General features: G+C 32.5%; 1 protein-coding gene across 1 annotated transcript; it reads right to left on the reverse strand.

The window, feature by feature from the left end:
* Positions 1 to 1,688: 1,688 nt before the first annotated feature.
* On the reverse strand, positions 1,689 to 16,408 carry pkm (Pinkman). The gene is made up of 2 exons (XM_085946214.1): positions 15,490 to 16,408; positions 1,689 to 3,506 (listed from the first exon to the last, which is right to left on the reverse strand). Exons 1-2 carry the CDS (start codon positions 16,285 to 16,287, stop codon positions 3,066 to 3,068), a joined length of 1,239 nt encoding a protein of 412 aa, XP_085802340.1. The 5' UTR covers positions 16,288 to 16,408; the 3' UTR covers positions 1,689 to 3,065.
* Between the last annotated feature and the right edge of the window lie 3,518 nt (positions 16,409 to 19,926).

The following is a 19,926-nucleotide window of genomic DNA, read 5'->3' on the forward strand; positions in this document are numbered from 1 at the left end:
TTGTCGGATCGCCCATAGCATACCTAAACTGCTATGTTATGGTTTAAGCACGATGTAATTAAATTTACAAAACTAATCAACACCATCTGCAAATTGGGTTCTTAGTTCAATGCATTGATATACTACTGGATGAATCATATGCTTCTTAAAATGACGCCCGATTTTCACCGACTCGGCCAGTTGTAAAACTTACTGTTTTAATATCAGCGGACTTTACTCGATATAAGCTCACTTAATATTTGTCTCGAAAACGACCTGGCAATAATTATGAGTAAGCCCGATCTAGCTTGCATCTTACTCTAACTAATAGTCAGCGCATGACGACTTGCTCTGTCCGCTCAGACATGAATTTTTGGTAGCTTGCAAGCTTTGGGTTGCAGACACACTTAGGGTCACTATTCCAAGAACGCAAATTTAGTTTTACAGCCAGGGCAATACGGGTCGAAATTCGGGAATCCATGTTAACGGTCTTAACGCATTATACCTACAAGGAAATATTATAAGACATTCGTAATATCTTCTTTTGTGGTACATTGGGAACTCCTCATCTAGTAGTATATCAATGGTTCAATGAAAACAAATAAGTACAACTGACAGAGTATTGTGCACTATTTATATGTCGAATCTTAACAGACCTCGCCACTGGTCATGGACATGGTTATTGCAGGATGTTATATTAACATCATTGTTTCAAAACTTATCTTTCGGACTCTAGGGCCCTTACGTATTTCGGGGCTTTGGGCAGTAACTCCTTTACTCCAATGGTAAATCTGAGCCTGGTTTTATCCAAGATTACTAAATAAAACAAACCTCTTTCATTACAATATCAATGTACCTATTTTATTTTCAAGTATCACACAATAAAATGTTCAATCTTATTCATAAATCTCTACTATATAATACTGTAATTATATAATTAATGGTACAATTTCGTACCTACATACTGGTAAATTATTATTTACTATTGATTAAAGAGACACTCATGTTCATAAAAGATTAATGTACATAATAACAATCTAGATTCAGGGCTCGAAATGGACCAACGCGCACTGGAGCGCTGTTCCGGTTCATGAAATCAGCAAAATTATCGCTCCGTCTCGTGGAAAAAATAATTTGACTGTCTGAGCTAGATAAGACTATAAAACAAAGAATCTAACACACTAATCTTTGTAAAATATACATAGAATTGGATAATATTAATATATAGATATATTAATATTTTCGGAATATTATCAAGCGTTGCGGTTCGTAAAATTTTCTATTTCAAGCACTGTCTAGATTTATCTTACCTATGTATTATTATTGATTACCTATCATCACATTGATGACTGATTTGTATCTAGTATTGCTACTTACTTATTATTCATTTAACTACGTTATTAACTATCATAGATAATTAATTAGCTTCATGCATGGAAATGCGGCGATTTAACAGCGTCACAAGGTCGCTACTTAATGACATTATGTAATAATTAACATGCGAACATACAACTAACAACGGTATACTTATATTGTATCTAAATCAACCAACAGATGTCGTCGATAAATAAATAAAAAAATCTTACGCTACAGCAATGAAAATAAATACTATTTTAATCTGTACAATGGGATACGTATTTTTAAGGGGTAGCAAGAAATATATCAAAGATATAATATAATATTCGTAGGTTTTTTTTTAATTTGCGCAAGTAAAGGCGTCTACTGTGCAACTGTCTTTTACAACATACCTTTGTGAATAAGGATTTGGACACTGATTCCAAATTCAAATGAAACAACACCAATTTATTTACCAAAATCTGACGTTTTAAGAGCAATGGTCTATTTTTTTTTTTATAATTTTAAATAATTTCGTATGTTTTATTAATTCTTTAGATAAAGAGAATTATTCTTCATATTAAAAGTTTGTTTTTATTAGACATCTGGGATATCATTTAATTATGTAATACAAAAAGATTTTTGGTAACAAAAAAAAATAGACTATAAAAAGAAGGAGTTTTATACGTTATTTCTGTTATGTTATGACATTTGAAATTATAGCAAATGCACGAAGTATGGTTAAGTTGGTAAACTTTAGAAATATTATCATCACTCAGTTGCTATTTCGATTTTCTTACACACACAATACCTACCATTTTTCCTATGTCCATTGTAATTACTTACTGGGGTGCATAATCAGTTATACACAAATTTTACAGAACTAAAGAATAATACCAAAGTGCAGTATTATTGGCTGCTTTTCCACTACAAAACAGATTAATGGACCATGGACCAAAGTTCTAAAGCAGACTAGTTTATGGCCTGACAGCCATGAAACCCAAGTTAAAAAAACCGCGTCGACTGTTCCCAAAGATTGAAAGCACGTTACATTAACGTGATAAACTAAAATACATATTATTAACTATTGAAAATAGCATATTCTTTCACACGTGTTTAAGTTTATCTCACATTTTTCCACACTTGAGATATTTAACCTGTTATACCACACCCAGTAGGGTGAGCCAGTTCCCATTATTTTTTTGGTTCCCTGTTATCTACCCATCGTGACGGATTGACTTTTTATATTATAAATAAATTTCATAGCAGTAGTATGAAGCTCTCTGCAAACGAACCTATAATGTGAAGTACTTGTAACTAACCATTAATTAATCAGTGGACCAGAGGTTCTTTTTTACTTAAATTTCAAACATTTAGGCTCCATCTCTCCCTTAAAAAGTTCCCCTTGCAAAATGTTTACTACGCATAATGTACCTTGTCAAAGCTTCCTTCCAATCAAATCCCAAATTGACGTCTCCCTGAGCATCCTCACATAGGATTCAGCAAAGAGTAGCGCCAATATTAATTAATTATAATTAAATTAATAATAACTTTTAACAATATACAGAAATGAATGTATTTATACAATTTTGATAAAAGTTGATCGACCTAATTTTTATCATTGGGGTGGTCTAAAATCACTTGGGCATTTACCCATCTAAAACCGCCACACAATGACTATAGTCAAACTCAATCAGACGAAGACACCGGAAGAAGAAAAAAGATTTAAATAAGTCGACAAAATTGCATCATCAAATGAGCTCCATCTTCACAAAATCGCTGACAACTCCCCGTATCCTCGTCCCGTATCGATTTTTCGACTCTTCATTTCCATACTTCATATCTTCCATCTCAATTTTCTCCTTTTCCAAGAGTTTCTCCATATCGAGTGTATCTTCCACTTCGCTAAGAATCATGGGAATTATCATCAGCGCCATGAGTAGTCCATACGGCATCAGCAACTTCAAATGGTCTCTAAAAACAGCTTCTGGGTATAGATCCTCGATGTTCAAATCCATGAGGGTTATCCTTGATTTTAAAGTCTCATAGTAGAAGTCAATAAATTCTTCGTAGTGGTTTTTTCTCAGTTCTTCGTCGGTGCTGGTAAATATCAGGTATGCGATGTCCGTCACTGGTGACGTGTGACGCAGTATCTGCCAATCCAACAAGCTGATGTCCGCTGGATCTCCATTCTGTAATGTAAAAAAATAGGTCTTCGTTATCGGCTTTTTAAAATCAAAATTAAAATCGTACTACATGGTTTGAAAATCATTATAATAATACAAATATTATATTATACAAGCTGAAGTACCCAGCTTCGCACAGGGTCGCTTCATGGATACATTTATCTTAGATATTTAATAATAATAATAACTAATTATCTTTTTAATATTAAAATATCTGTGTAATACAATATGGCAATATGAAAGTAATTCTAATAGGAGTAAAGGTCAGTCAAAAGAACACTAAATTAAAATCGAATACCTAACCGATTTTTTTTAAAATTTTTTTTTAAACGGTACATGTTCAAACACGCGCGTCAATATCATTTTACTCCCTTCTTCAATTATAGTTTGTCAATTTATGGCTACGGCCGTATATTGTAGCTTAACCACTGGGGAATGACAAAAGAAATGGCGTATTTCAAAAAAACACTACCTTATTCTTAGGTCAATAATTATTATAAAGCAATCATTATTCATTAGATGTTTATCACACTTAAATGGCCAAAGACATAGCTTATAATAAGTATATTTAGAATCATCTTCAAATGTGTTAATCTTGCCGATTTTTTGAATAATAAAATGCCTAATTCTTGTCAAATTTGGGATCACAGAGATTATCAATATAATTTTTTATCGTGAATAATATACAAAAATTATCTCGTAATAAATTATACTAATGGTTTTATAAATGCGTTTAAAAATTAATCAATGTAAAAAATCTTAGCACCACTGCACAGTTATGTACCGAAATATGACTATATTCTAAAACATTAGAGCGAGAGGTTTAAAAGAATACTTTTTTATGTAACAAAAATACTTTATGCAGTCATCAAATGTTTAAAATAACTATAAAGGATAATAAGGCTTCAAAATTATATAAATAGATTATCTACAACGTTTAAGGAGTGTCCAGTATCATGGTTTTAAAATACAATAAAAACTCAATTTTGACCTTCGACGAGCATGTCCCCCCTTAAACAAGGCTTAATTATTGGTAAAGCGTGTTGACGCGAATGCAGTGGATACGGGTTCGTGTCCAGTCGGGCATCGTATTTTTTCTAGTAGATGAGGTGTTTTCAAATTATTTATGTTTAATAAAAGAATATTAGAAAATTAATACTACTGATCAATGATACCTACTTGATGGAATCTGAATTTAAAGTCTAATTAATTTAAGTATTGTACTATTTCATGTCAATCATGTTATGCGACCCGGGATTCGTCTTTCGCCATCGTCAGGCACTATGTGTCAATGACAACGAATACAGTTAATTCTTATTTATATAGTAATTTTATACAATAGATAACAAATCTTATTACCTACTATGACTGTATGATTCAAATAGATTAATACAAAACTTAAATCAATTAGAATTTTAAAGAATATTATTATATTCTCAAATTTAAGTTTTGAATTATTCGTTAAATAAAAAATAGTTTATTTAAGTATGATTGGATTGTAATTTTACTATACCCAATTTATAATGATTATTATTATGGCTATAAAAAGATTAATCGTAATCATTTGAATTCTGTTTAAATTATGAAGATAAAATAAATATTATTAAACATTTTTATACCGTAATTTAAAAATAATTATATACCTGAGTTGTGCTGGAAATGGAACTATAATTATTATAAAATTATTGTTTGTACATAATAAGTATACAATTTAAATAAAAACATGAGAAATGATCAAGGACATCCAATCCCAATCACAATGTCAATGTGTATAAAATACAATTATTGTTTAATCACTTAATTGTGTCGTCATTATTTCGTCAGCAATTAATTGGCTACGAGGGATTTCAATTTCGAAAGAAAATATTTATACCGGGTTTTCGGTATTAGGTACATAATATTCAATACCGGTATCACAAAAAAAAACGGTTAAAACATATTATTAAGACAATTCTTTCATCACAATTATTCTTCAGCAAAAAAAAAATCATTCGGAAACCGATTTTTTTTTAAATTTCTTTGTAGAAGTATTAAGGGGGTAAGCTGTTGTATAGTATAATGTCAACTATCCCGCTGATATATTATGTTAAGACAGGTTGAATACGAATGTATAGATAGGATATTTTACGGGTCTTTGTGGAAGGAAACACTCGTGGACATTCAGATAGTTTGTATTTTCTATAACGCAAATAATACTTTTTACAGATGTTAAATGATTACATTGGTAGGTATTCGATCTTTTTACTTTGACACTTAGCCGGCTCGCACATCACAACTCGCCTTGTGTGCCTGACGGCCATAAATCAAAACTTCTGAGACCGCCAGCGAATGTTGCATGCTACAACCTCGCACATCTGCCTAGCGGCAAACGTCAAACGCGAAAAAAGAGAAGTCTTTCGTCTGCCATTTTTATTGTGTTGATTGTATGAACAAACGTCAAACGCGGTGACCAGCGATGAGCGAGCAATGACAGTGTAGACAGAGACAGAGACAGAAATGGCCGATGGCCGCAGGCTGTGCGCATGCGCGGAGTCAACATTTTTCGAGATCGACATGCAGGCTTTCGCCAATGCAACTCGAGGCATGTCGCAGGGTCGCAGAGTCGCAGTTGCATCGGCCAATCTGCAAAGCTCCATTTGATAATGTTTATTTCTTGGTTTACGATGACGTCACATCGACGAATTTGTCGTAAGACGCATGCGGCGAGTTCTGATGTGCGAGCCCACTTAAGAACAGACGTGTGTCTTGTAAGTATATAATAATACGAGGGTGGGTCAATAAGTCCTTAGAAAAGCCGACAGGTGGCGCGACTAGTACTGTAAGCGGTTTGTTTTCATGCAGCGGCACTACCGATTCAGTATGCTGCGAAGTTTCAATCAGATTGGTCGGGTTGTTGTGTGTTTCTCGTACATTTAAAAAAAAATTTTGCTTGTGGAAAATGGAAAAATGGAAAATGGAGAAAATTGAGTTTAGAGCTGTTATTAAACATTTTAATATAAAAGGGTTAACAGCAAAGGAAATAAAAAATGAGTTGGATTTAGTTCACGGCATATCTGCTCCTTCACTTGCAACTATTTATAACTGGTTAAATGAATTTAAACGTGGTCGTACATCAACAAAGGATGAACCACGCTCAGGACGTCCTGTAGAGGTGACTACACCAGAAATGATCAATAAAATCCACGATATGGTGTTAAGTGACCGAAGATTAAAGTTGAGTGAGATAATTGAGGTTACAGGGATCTCAAAAGGTAGCGTCATTTCTATTTTACATGACAAATTGGGCATGAAAAATATTTCTGCAAGATGGGTGCCGCGTTTGCTCACAGTCGACAATAAACGCAATAGGGTGGTGGCCTCTAAAACCCTGTTGTCGCTCATGCAACGCAATCCGGATAAATTTTTTCGTCGCTTTGTGACTGTAGATGAAACATGGATACACCACTATACTCCCGAGACGAAAGAACAGTCAAAGCAGTGGATTGCGAAGGCAAACCATGTCCAAAGAAGGCGAAAACCGTAAAATCAGCTGGTAAGGTTATGGCTACTGTATATTGGGATGCACGTGAAATTATTTTCGTTGACTATTTGGAAAAAGGAAAAACAATAACAGGGGATTATTATGCATCTTTATTGGACCAGCTAAAAACAAAATTGAAGAAAAACGGCCTCATTTAAACAGGAAAAAATCCTCTTTCATCAGGACAATGCCCGTGTTCACACATGTTTACGATCAATGGCTAAAATTGAAGAATTGAAGTTCGAATTGGTCGACCACCCACCGTATTCGCCAGATTTAGTGACTCCAGTGACTTTTTCCTTTTCCCAAACTTAAAAAAATGGCTAAGTGGACAACGTTTTTTTTTCAAATGAAGAAGTCATCGATCGGACAAATGCTTATTTTGAGGACCTTCCGAAAACTTATTTTTCTGACGGTTTAAAAAAAATTGAGAAACGTCTAACCAAGTGTATTGAGCTCCAAGGAGATTATGTTGAGAAATAAAAAAAAATACAAAAATCAAAACTGTTTTAATGCTGTTTTCTAAGGAATTATTGACCCACCCTCGTATATTGAAGTGATTACATTTCTGACGTATCCGTTCTGGTTTTGTCTATGCTCATTTTAAAATTATGTATGTGGTGCGCAAGGCGCTGGCCTTCCATCACGGAGTTCTGGGTTCGATTCCCAGTGAGGTCAAAATATATTTACATAATCTAATATGTAAATTCCTCAAGCCTGGGAGTTTTGCCACTATTCTTGGCTTCACGGCCTGTTGTGGTGTTTAATAAAGAAACATAATAAAAATAAATAAAAATGTCAGTTCTATGGAGTTAAGTAAAACCTCTACAGTAGCTGTTTTTCCGCCCAAAATAAACATGAGATGTTTTTTTTTATATTCTGTATTTCACTTTTATCACGTTAAGTCATTTGAGATATACTATATTAATTTTTTCTGTTTTTTTAATATCGAATATATCGGTATTTTAAAAACGGGTATTACGGTATCGATGAATAACGGGATCCCGGTTTTTGGAATACCGGAATTTCAATCCTTTATGGGTACGTATTTATCTCCATTTAATTACTATTTGTGAGGTGACATCGTTTTATACTGATATTCACGTGCGTCAGGTATGGATCTATGTTTAAGAAAAAAGCGATAAAAAGTTACAAGAAGGAGAAAATGTGAGATAATAGTTCAGTGGCACGTTATGCAATGAGTTTGTAAACATTAGAGGTCAAATACTATCACTTATTAATTTATTACTCAATGATAAATATTTAAAAGAAGAAATGAATGAAATACGTTGAAAATTGATAACAGAGTTCAGAGAGTGTCCACTATGGCCAGTAGTAAGTTATCGGCTTATAATGCCAGTATCATGGGTAGCGCTTTCTTGTCAGATCTAGATTTCAAAATACGCATCTGGCGTATCGCGTTAAATCTAACGTATCTCGATATCGTAAGTGACTTAAGATGTCTCATAAAATGCTAGAATATTACACCAATTTCCTTGGATATCAACATGCTGGCTTCTTGTGCCATATAATTTTGTCGACAAATAATTGTAACATATGGTATTTATAATCTCTCTAGTGATGGAATGGAAAAGACGAAAAACATAATTCTTCAAATATTTTTTATGTAAACGAGAATGCCTACCTACTCGAAATTAAATGAAATATGACGTTTAGCATAAAAATACTAATATTTAATTTAATTTCAACCTGTTAGCATAACACTCAAAACCACATTCTATAAAAACATTGCATCAGTTAATTTTACTTAATGCCTGATCTTAAACTAACTGCTAAGGCAGGGTTGGCTAAACTTTTACGTGGGCGTGCAAAAATTTTCCAAATATTATTTTTGACTGTCTGACGTCAGTATTGTTAAAATTTAATCATTTATTTATTCTTTATTATTAAGTCTACGTACGTTTCTCCCCATGGCACTTTTTATTAAATTTCGTATTTCATTAAATTCAGTCAAAGCTCTCTTGAGACATTTGCAAGCGTAAACATCTGCTGATGGTTCACATCTAAACCTAGAGCCTCGTGATTCGCTCGATTAAAATCGAGTGTGGTACGGGGCGGTTGGTTTAGAGGGTCGATGGTTGTATTTTCAGTATTGTTTTAACTTTGTATTGTAATTGTAACAGTATTGCTTTTTTTTCAATATTTTTATTAATTAGACTCATTAATTTTAATGTTGTTATTGCTCCTCTCTTCCATGTGTACTTTTTGTTAGAATCTTCTTCTTATTGTGCCATCCCCTAGCGGAGGTCGGCCACCATCAAGGCGATCTTATATTTGTAATCTGCTACCCGGAACAGTTCAGTGGAACCGCACTCGTACCAATCACGGAGGTTCTTAAGCCACGAAATGCGGCGCCGTCCTCTGCTACGCTTCCCATTGATATTTCTTTGAATGACAAGTTGGGGAATGGTGTATTTTTGTCCTCTCATAATGTGGCCGAGGTACTGTAGTGTCCTGGTTTTTATACCACGTAGAACTTCTCGGTCCTTCCCCATTCGATTGAGAACTTCAACATTTGTCACCCGTTGTTAGAATGAGTCACATTAAAATCGGCCAAACACGCCTGAATGCGATCTTAGGATTGTGTATCTATTCTTATACATTACCAGGCGTAAAAGCTGATGATGCTTCACACTAAGCGTAGGGCCTCGTGATATGCTCGATTAAGATTAATTTGATTTGGAGAGTTCTATGTTTCTGTTGCAATATCAGAGAAGATAAAATAAGACGTCATAGTAAGTTTGAGTTTTACCAAATATCGTTATAAAAAAGGGAAATTTTCCACGGACTCGCTTCACTGAGACTAAAATATTATCTTTTTACATACATACTTTGAAAATACCTCGGAATCATTACTAAGTATTAGAAATATTACGTCGGACAGGACTCGATCCTGTTTACATCAGATTCCGGTCAATATGCTTTATCAATTTAGTCACTTAGATACTGTTCGGTTATCAGGAATACAGCGGAAAACACATTTTGAAAATACCCGATATACTGGATTATTTGTTAGTTTGGGTTAGTTTAGGTTGGGTTAGGTTAGGTTAACCTAACAAATAATCCAGTTTATCGGCTGTTTTCAAAATGTGTTTTCCGCTGTATTCCTGATATCCTGAGCAGTACCGTCACTTATATCCTATCTAATTACGACAAAATTAACTAGTAGTCATGTAACTGAAAAAATATTTATTTTCATTTTAATCTGAATTACATTCGACTAATCACTACGACAACGAAAAAAAGTATCGACTGATAGGGAAACTTTTCTCTTTATCCAAACATCAATATTTTGCAGTGGGAGCAGGAAAATGGACAGAATGCGCTCCCGGGTGCGCTGTTGTTGACGCCTGTTTTTAAACAATTTAAATGAATACGGCAACACGATCATTACGGATTTCGCCATACTAAAAGATTAACAAACATTTTTTAAGTAACGTTTGGTTATACTAAATTGCGGAATAATTATTCCGCTAATGGCAACATAACTTTTTTTTTTATTTCATTTTAAACACTGGATTTTATGATTGACGTCTTTGACAAAATTTATCTTTTTGAATATTTTTTTTAATTTACGTAACCAAATTTTGTGGGAAATGAAGATAGAGTATAATATGCTTCATAACTTTGCACTCCGGCCCTAGGATAAAAATAATTAAATATACTCTTAATCTTTTTTTTTACATATATTATCTATTTAATTATTTATTACTAGATATATTAATACAAGATAATATCATTTAATCTAATTTTAGGCGAGGTAATCAGGAAAATAGGGATAGGTATCAGTGTAGTAAAAAGTGCACAAAAAGTGCAAAGTTATAAAATGTATACTCTACTTAACATATCTACATGATATTATTTGTGTATCTACGTATCATTTGTGTTGAGTATTATTGAATATTGACCTAATAGGTCTCACCACACAATTAAGTTGGATCGAGTCCACAATAAATTTCATAGATTTCTCTACTTAAGAACATACGGGTTCTTTCCTTATGATAATGATAATAAAATGAATTTCCCGACTCGTTTTCTTCTGGGTATGCTATCAATGCAATCCCTGTCTACCCGAAGAGTGATTGTTCTTTTAAAGCATTTCTTTTTACTTCTTCGTGGGTTCATTTACAATCCGTATATACTGGCAAATATTAATTTTCATGTTCCCACCAATATCAATCGTAGCTCCACGGTCTTCAAGATACGAGTACCTCGTCGCAGGACGATGTTATGTTTCATGATGCTGTGTATCGTGCAATTAGCTTATTTGATGGCACCATACAGGTTGATTTGTTTTTTATTAACTATATAATGTTTGTGGATGTATTAAACAGGTTAAATTTATAATTGTATATTTATTATCATATTTCTTTAATATTTACACATGTTGTCTTTTCCACTTTCCTGTTATATTAGTTGTTATTTGTAATTAAGATATTTTTGTATTTATTATGTATTATGGCGCATTGGCCAATCGCTCTAATGCCGTAATACTCTTTTTATAAATAAATAAAAAATAAATAAATATTATACTACATTTAAAATACAAAATAATTACAAGGTTAAAAACATCTTGTTGCTTTTTGAAACAACATACCTTAGTGAACAAAAAGTTCTACCCCAATGAACATAAAAACAAACTAACCAAATCGCTCGAATCCAATGTTGCCAACTGCCATTTACAAAAATATACCAGATAGAGTAAGAAAATATGCTAGTTGGCAGGAAAAAATGGTAGATTTTTTCAAAACTAAAAAAATGTCTAAAATATATTGAAAAAAACTTGATAGTTTTCTAACTAACTTTTTAATGAAATTGATGTAATATTTTAGCTTTCTTGTGAGATATTTTATAATATAAATAAGAAATGTCAAAAAACGCTAAATTTAACGCCTTGCATCAGATGCGTATTTTGGAAGCTCGATATATATTTAAAAATTCTAGATCTGGCTTATTATTATTATTATGGGTTATTAACGTTGCTCGGGCTCTGATATTAATGTTGTTGTTTTTTAATCAAAAATGAAGAAGTATGACGAATATTTTGAAAATATTTTTAATGAAATTCTTCAAGTCATCGAACAGTTTTATTAATTTATATGCGTGCTATTCTTATTAGTTATTAGCATGTGTGCCTTTTAAGTCTTTTATTAATTTACTATTCTTGACCTTTAAATAAGTGTATTCTCCATTTTAAGGACAATTAGTTTATTGTTGTTTTTTAAATATAAGGTCGTTACACCTATACCAATAGATGTTGATTAATTCAAAGAAAAATGACCTTAACCTTGTTCTAAAGGCTCTTTCCAAATCGAGTAGTAAGTTATTTAGTAGGTAATATTTTATTTTTGTTATGGCGAACTGCGTGGTTGTGATATGTCTTTTCACATACATTTTAATATTATGTTTTGTTCATACAAACATCCAGTAAGAATTCGGTCGGATAACAATGTTAATAAATTATCCGGTTTTCAATCAGTTCAGAAACGTCCGGTTACCCGGTTAACCGGTTGTAGTTAAAACCGGTTTGTTGTTTTTCGAAAATCTTTATTTATTGTGGTTACCAGAGTTGGGTTTCGGGAAATCCCGGATCTCGAGAATCTTTTCTCGGAATTCGGGATTTCTTTATTATCAAATATCAATTGAAAAAATGATTTTTCTATATGAAAAAAGTGGATAGAAACAAAACGTTCAAAGACTGATCGGGACATTTAACACAATTAAGCCAAAGTCGACTCAAAATGAGCGCAATTTTTCAACATCTGGGAATTTCGTGTTTCAAAATCGTGCGCGATTGTCAGACGCAGCCATTGACAGTCTGTGTTTTTTTAAATTCTATTTTAATAAGTAAGATATGTTTTGAATTATTTTTGTTTTTCTACTTTTCTACTATTTTGATCGTCTTCTTACTTAAATGAAAAAAATCATATTTTTTTGGAATTCGTCTGTTTTTACACTGATTTTAGGATTTTTACAGGTTTTTTTTAATTTTCTCGATATCTCGAGAACTCTTTTCTGGAAATCCCGAATCTCGAGAATTCAAAATTTCATCATTTCGGGAAATCCCGAATCTCGAGATGGAGATTTTCTCGGGAAATACCCAACTCTAATTCTGAGTAAATACGAATGTCAAATTATTTAATTTTATATCTTATAATAAGCGAGTTTTTTAATTATATTACATTACAACGTTACAATAAAAAGAAAGTGACGTGTTCTTTCTTTTTCTCAAATACATCCTTAATTTAAAATACTATCAGTGAGCATTTATAGTACAAACAGTAGTAAATATGCATTAAATATTATATCTTCAGTCTTAGTGCAATATATTGTTTACTGAAGGATTTTCCATAACAGCGACATATTTTTGACAACAATGTCATCTATATTACAACACTTTTATGATTGTATGTTTAGTATTCATAAGTATTAATAATTTACTGTAGAATTTAAAATTATATTGTTTGATGAATTTTGCAAAAACCTTCAACACTCAGACATACATGCATGCACTTAAATCATATACAATCATTATCCCCTGTGTCGGTTATTATAATCACATCAGTATCCAAAATTAAACAATTCACGAGGCTTTTGGATCAAAAATGTTTACTTTTTTTTAAGACTTTAGACAACTTTAGATACAATGACGTCTCTAGTATATGAGTTAAAATTTACAATGTTTTTATGTTCAGTTTGTCTGTCCTGCTGAAAAAACCTTTTCGCCTACTTCCCGTATTACTTTATGTATATTATGTATATTGAATTAACTGTAATGTATGAGTGTACAAGAAAGAGCGAGATAGGAATAAGACATATTAACAAAGAGTAATAATATGTAAACGTACATTCTAAATTTGAAAAATATAAGAATAAATGAATCGTTTATTTTAATTGATTCGTGATAAATACAAATGATGCTCTCATAATAGTTTGACAGATGCTGACAGTGCTGTAATATCATTTCGAGTAGATAGACGGTATTAAACGACTTTACAAATAATTTGTTGAAAAAAATATAATATGGTGTATAATAGGAAACAAGATTTTGAAAATGATGCTTATACTATGAAAAATGTCACTTTCTATAAGAATTATATTTTTTTTTGACCATGTCTGATTCTAAGAAGATCGTTATTGGAGTTTTGTATTAATAAACTTTTGTTTTTACAAGAAATGTGTGTTAGTCGTTAGCCACTTGCTTAACATCTTAGGTCCATACTCTGACTCCAAACATACATTGGAAAACAATATGTGTATTTGACAGACCCATGATCGAACCTGTAACTCACGACATTATAAGGCGGCGCGTTTACCGCTCGGCCATCGTGGGTGTAATAATATACTCGATTCAAATTGAACATATTATTTCGGTGGATAAATTGAAGTGAAAGTGTTAAAAAATCAACAAAGTGGCATTTAGATAAGCAATCAGTGTATTATCCAAGAGATTAAAGGGCAATAATATTAATATTAATACTATCGACCGAAGGCACTTGATAGAGTTAATTAAATTCTAATGGATTTAAGTTTGTACTATTCCATGTGAGTCGTTTTTTGTACACAGCGCCTGAAGATGCCGAAAGGCGAAACCCAGGTCGCAAAAAACGACTCAAACGGAGTAGTACAAAACTTAAATTCATTAGAATTTTTCAATTATATTAGGTATAGAGTGTTGTAATTAGGGATTCCAATCCCGGAATCCCGAGCTATTTTCGATACCTATGAATCCCGGGATTGATAAACATAATCCCGAAACTTTCGGGATTGATTTTGTTATTAATTTTTATGGAAAATAAAATAAAAACGAAAATATAACAGAAACATACTTTTAATAACAAATAACTACATTAGAAATAAACTGAGTTTGAACGAAGTTTGATTTATACCCATGTGTAGGTTGCCGATTCATTTTATTTTTTCACATAAATTAATAAAAATGAGAAAGATTTCCACCATAATCTCATACGTTTTACGGCAGTTTTATATTTGGCTGACTAATTAGATTTATGAAGCGGAAAGACCATAAGTACACCATGATTTGCTTTACTATTTTAAATCTCGCTAACCCATTCATTAAGTCTTTCCTATCAGAAACAGCAATCTCATATTAAATTCACATTAATATTAAATTTATATTACAATATTATTTACTCCATTAAACTTATGTATTTCTAAGATTGAACGTATACAATATTAACAATAAATGTCTTAAATAGTTTAAATTATACTAGATTTATTTTTGGCCGATTTTATCAATGTTATTTGTAAATATAAAAATGTTATACTAACAATGGAAAAAATGCCAATCCCGGGATTGTCAAATTGTAATCCCGAAATCCCGGGATCAGAATTTTGGCTCAAGATTGGATTCCCTAGTTGTAATGATAGATCAAGTATTTATTCGGGTTCGAATTTATTAAAAATAGTAAATAAAATTTTACTGACCTCATATTTGAAGAGCATATTGTTGACCCAGCAGTCACCATGGCATATTACATTGTAAGGGTCAGCTGTAGTGGGGCATAAAAAATATGTCATCTTATCAACCAGGTCCTTTCCAAATGTTTCCAAACTCTCTTTACATTTTGGATCTTCCATAGCTGCGAGAGCTCTGTCTCTTAGGATATCCAAGAAATACCCAAATTCTTTTTCCATCGCTACCGGATGTTGTAAGTCCTTGGTAAGTTCTTTAAACTCTTCAGGGTTTTCGTGTTTATATGCGAAAGATAACGCATGGAAATTTGCTAAGGCTTTTAATGCTAGCCTCACTTGTTTAACGTTTAAAGATACTTTCCTATTTGACATTTCGTAACCACATGCTTTCATATCTTCCAAAATCAAATATTCTTTAAACTCTTCACCATCAGCCTTGTAACACTTAACATATTTAAACTTTTCCTCTTTTGGTATATTAAACTTATCCTCGAATTTACTGAGAATTGGTAAAATAATATTGTACGCGTAAACCTCTCGTTTATACAGATTTGTTATTGGAAACTTTTCTCTTAGCGCTGTTGATGCTAGAGGAAGTTTCATTATAAGATCCAATGTCCCTTTCGTATCATCTTCCTTTGTACCTTTCACTTTAATTCGCCGTAATATACCGAGGTAATTATCACCTTTTGCACTAGCAACTGTGACGTTTGTATTGTAGTCTTTAAATCGTTCATTTTTTATTACTTCATCTAGCGATTCTTTTGTATAATCGTCTGACAATTCAACCGAATCTTCAATTAAACTCATGATGGCTGATGTTTACGCTAATGTCAGTTTTGCTATTTAATGTCGGTCAAGAGTAAATTTATTCTAGAGTGATATAAACTGTGGCGATTATAACGTGTTGGCTGTGAAGGACCGACAGATACTGCGGCATGATTCAATCAGACAAATAATTAAGTGTCGGCCAAATACGACCTTAGAAACTTCAAAATGAGTTGTGATACATATACTCAGTTTCATGAAGCGATTCCGTTTGTCGAACGAAAATTTATTGAAATTTATTTCACTACCGTTATATTATAGAGTCTAGAACGATTTGGCGCCGGGACAACTGGACGCCACGCAATTCGAAATTAAATAGGGGTTAGGTACTTATAGGTACGTTAAAAAAATATATTTAATATTATTATTTATATTTAAATTATTATATTATGGTTTAATAGTTGGTGAGAATTTAAATATGCACATGTAAATAATGATTTAATCGTGCATATATTTAAGTTCCAACGAAAAAAGAGTTTTTTTTATTTTATATAAAGCCTTGGGCATGGTAATTCTCAACCCGCAATAAAAAAAACATTATGTTAAGAGTGAAATGAATTAAAACTATTTATTAGTAGATAGAAACTGATTAAAATTTCTCGTCTACATTCTGTATACGTGTCTACGACAGTGCGGCGTCCAATTGTCCCATTCCCGTTATATATTAGTGGAAAGTGACAGTTGGTTCAAATTACATACATTATATTACTGTCGAACAAGACCTTCTTCCCACGTGTTAAAACTGTGAACTAACAATCCCCTCCAGTGCAACTAATCGCACTTCCGTTTTCAAATGAAGAACGCCTGTGGTGAATGGATCCATCAATTTACGTAATTTGAAGCTTTTTATAATAAAAATAGGTGATGTTTGAATTATTATGAGTAAACGTTTGGTTTATTGCGAAAAAGAAAAAGAGTCGTATCCGTAAGAAGATCCGACACATTATTTAAATATGCCTCTAGCATGCGTTGCCGCCATGACAGGTACGTCACTAGAATTCATGCGACTACAGGGACTTTCTGTTATCGCCGATTTCATGTTGTCGGACAATAAGTACATACAATAAATACATAAATCATATTAGAATTATATAACGCAGTACGTATTTCAAATTTAAAGTACGACTATATAATGTATTCTGTGAAGCTATTAGTTAACTGCGCAAGCAACGTGTCATGTTACAAAACTACACTTTTTGACACTCCCCTAAAATTGACCGTCCATGGCGCCTAAAGCGAACCCGAATACCACCCGCCAGGTGTGTCTGACAGTGGCGAAGGGTGGAGGTAAGCTGAAGATCTGCCATAAATAGTGCACATTAATCTTTGTTAGTCATACGTATTTGTTTTCATTGAAATAAGACTACAATTTACAGATGGTGTTGGTTAGTTTTTAAAATTCAATTAAACCCTGCGAAACCAAGCCATAATAGATAATAGTCAAAAAATTCTCATCTATCTATAAAATATATGAAATTATGCAATTAAATCATACATAACTTTGGATATTCTATAGATAGAATAATATTTTTTATCTATTATACTTTGGTTTAGGCAGGGCGTAATGACTTTAAAAAAATGATCCAACAATATGTGTAATATGACGTATTCTTAATCAAACGAAAACAAATAAGTATGAATGAAAAAGCGTGACATTGACATTATATTTTTCCCTCATATTTCATCCGGGCTACGATACCGCGACCGGATTCCTCAGCTGAATCAGTATCTACTATAAATATCTTCCGTATAGTTTGCTGTTTTGAAAATATACACTATAGTGAAGCATGACACTCGTTGGCTCGTTTTTAACGCTGTTAATGTGCTTTTAATAGATAACATGACTGATAAAACAATTGTATTTCATGATATAACAGCTCAATTGTATATAATATCATGGTAAAAAAACCTTTTATATAACATACACAAGTAATTACCTAATGATACCAGGGGCTCCCAACTAGAATCAAGATAGAAGTGGTGGATATATTTTTTTATTGCAACGAAAAATAATATAATAATATTATACAAAGCACATTATAATATTACATACAAGTTTACGAATAAATACTATAGCCTTAATCTCTGGCAATATCCAAGAATGAGGTCCGAAAGGGAAGACATGCTCAAGTCGGTTCAATTCTCAACAGGCTCTCACGTGAAATTTTACTGTGGCCACACAATTGACATTGACAGTTCTAAGGAAACGTCTGGTGGTCGCACCAAATTTCACTTTTATTGTGATTGAAAAAATTAAAGCTAAATTTTATTTACTAAAAAAGGATCAATTTATGTATAGACAAGTTCATAATAAAAGACATTTGAACATTTAGTACATATCTATTTATTTAAAAGTAACGCAAATGGAAATTTCTCAATACTTATTTTTTTCCAATGCGAGCCGCATGGCTGCTTCTAAGCTTACATCCGTTAACTGGCTTCGATATTTGTTTTTTATGAAGTATATTGCACTGAATGATCTTTCACAGTATACGGTAGTAGGAAAAATCGACAATATTAATAAAGCAATTGTTGCCAACTCTTTGAATTGACTTGATTCTTGGTCAACGTATAACTTCAACCAAAATTTTTCAACCGTGGTATTATTAAAATGGTTTTTAAGTACTCGGCCATGACTCATTTCCTATAATGCATATTTAACGTTGGCCCAGTTAATTAAATTAAATACTGAAAATGATGTTGGTGGCCGCAGCAAAATCATCTGGTGGCCGTACATGAGAACTAGGTACTGTGTTAGACCAATGAGCCGTCCGACCTGCTTGTTCTCTTTGAAAAAATTGTTTAGACTTTTTGCAGACGTGAAGAACTCTTCACATAGTATAGAACGTCCGTATTGTTTGGCTTTGTTTTGTTTTTTTTTTTGATCATGTCCGATCCAAAGAAGATCATATGGGTCTCCAAAGAGTGGCGGTTTGTATTAATATTTTATTTTATTTTTACGAGACATGTATATTAGTCACTTGCTCAACCTATTAGATCCATACTCTAACTTCAAACAGACATTAGAAAACAATATATGTATTTTCCAGACTAAGGATTCGAATTTGGGACCCATGTCGTTATAATCCGACGCAATAGCCACTCGGCCATCGTGGAATATTATATATTTAATTAATTAGAGCCATTTATTTATTGTTGTTAGTTCTCCGTCATTTTATGGTACTTTTATGACAGCCCGGGCCACGCTCCGAAACCAATGGTTATGCTGCACCGCACGGCCGTAGCCAATTTTTTATTAAATAATATATATTATACAATATACACTATGAGAATTATGTCGAGATTCATTACACGACTGTGAAAGATTTCTTTGCGCCTTGAATTTGACACACATATTATGACATATTTACGACAACTGAAGTGGGAAAAAAGATCATATTAACGCGCGTGTTTGAGCATGTAGCGATTCCGGTTTTGTTCCGATAAAAATAACAGCGACACTGATTGAGAATCACTGATATAGTTGTTAGAGATTTTTAATATTCAGAGCTGCTTTACTACGTAGAAACACTTATTTGCCTATCAATAATATTGAAGTACCTAGTACATTATAATAATTATTATCATACCTATTTTGTTAAAGAAATCATAATTCTTATT

This window comes from Rhyacophila brunnea, unplaced genomic scaffold (genome assembly GCF_057557595.1).
Source record: "Rhyacophila brunnea isolate RB1 unplaced genomic scaffold, BYU_Rbru_1.0 scaffold_19, whole genome shotgun sequence".
NCBI lineage: Eukaryota > Metazoa > Arthropoda > Insecta > Trichoptera > Rhyacophilidae > Rhyacophila > Rhyacophila brunnea.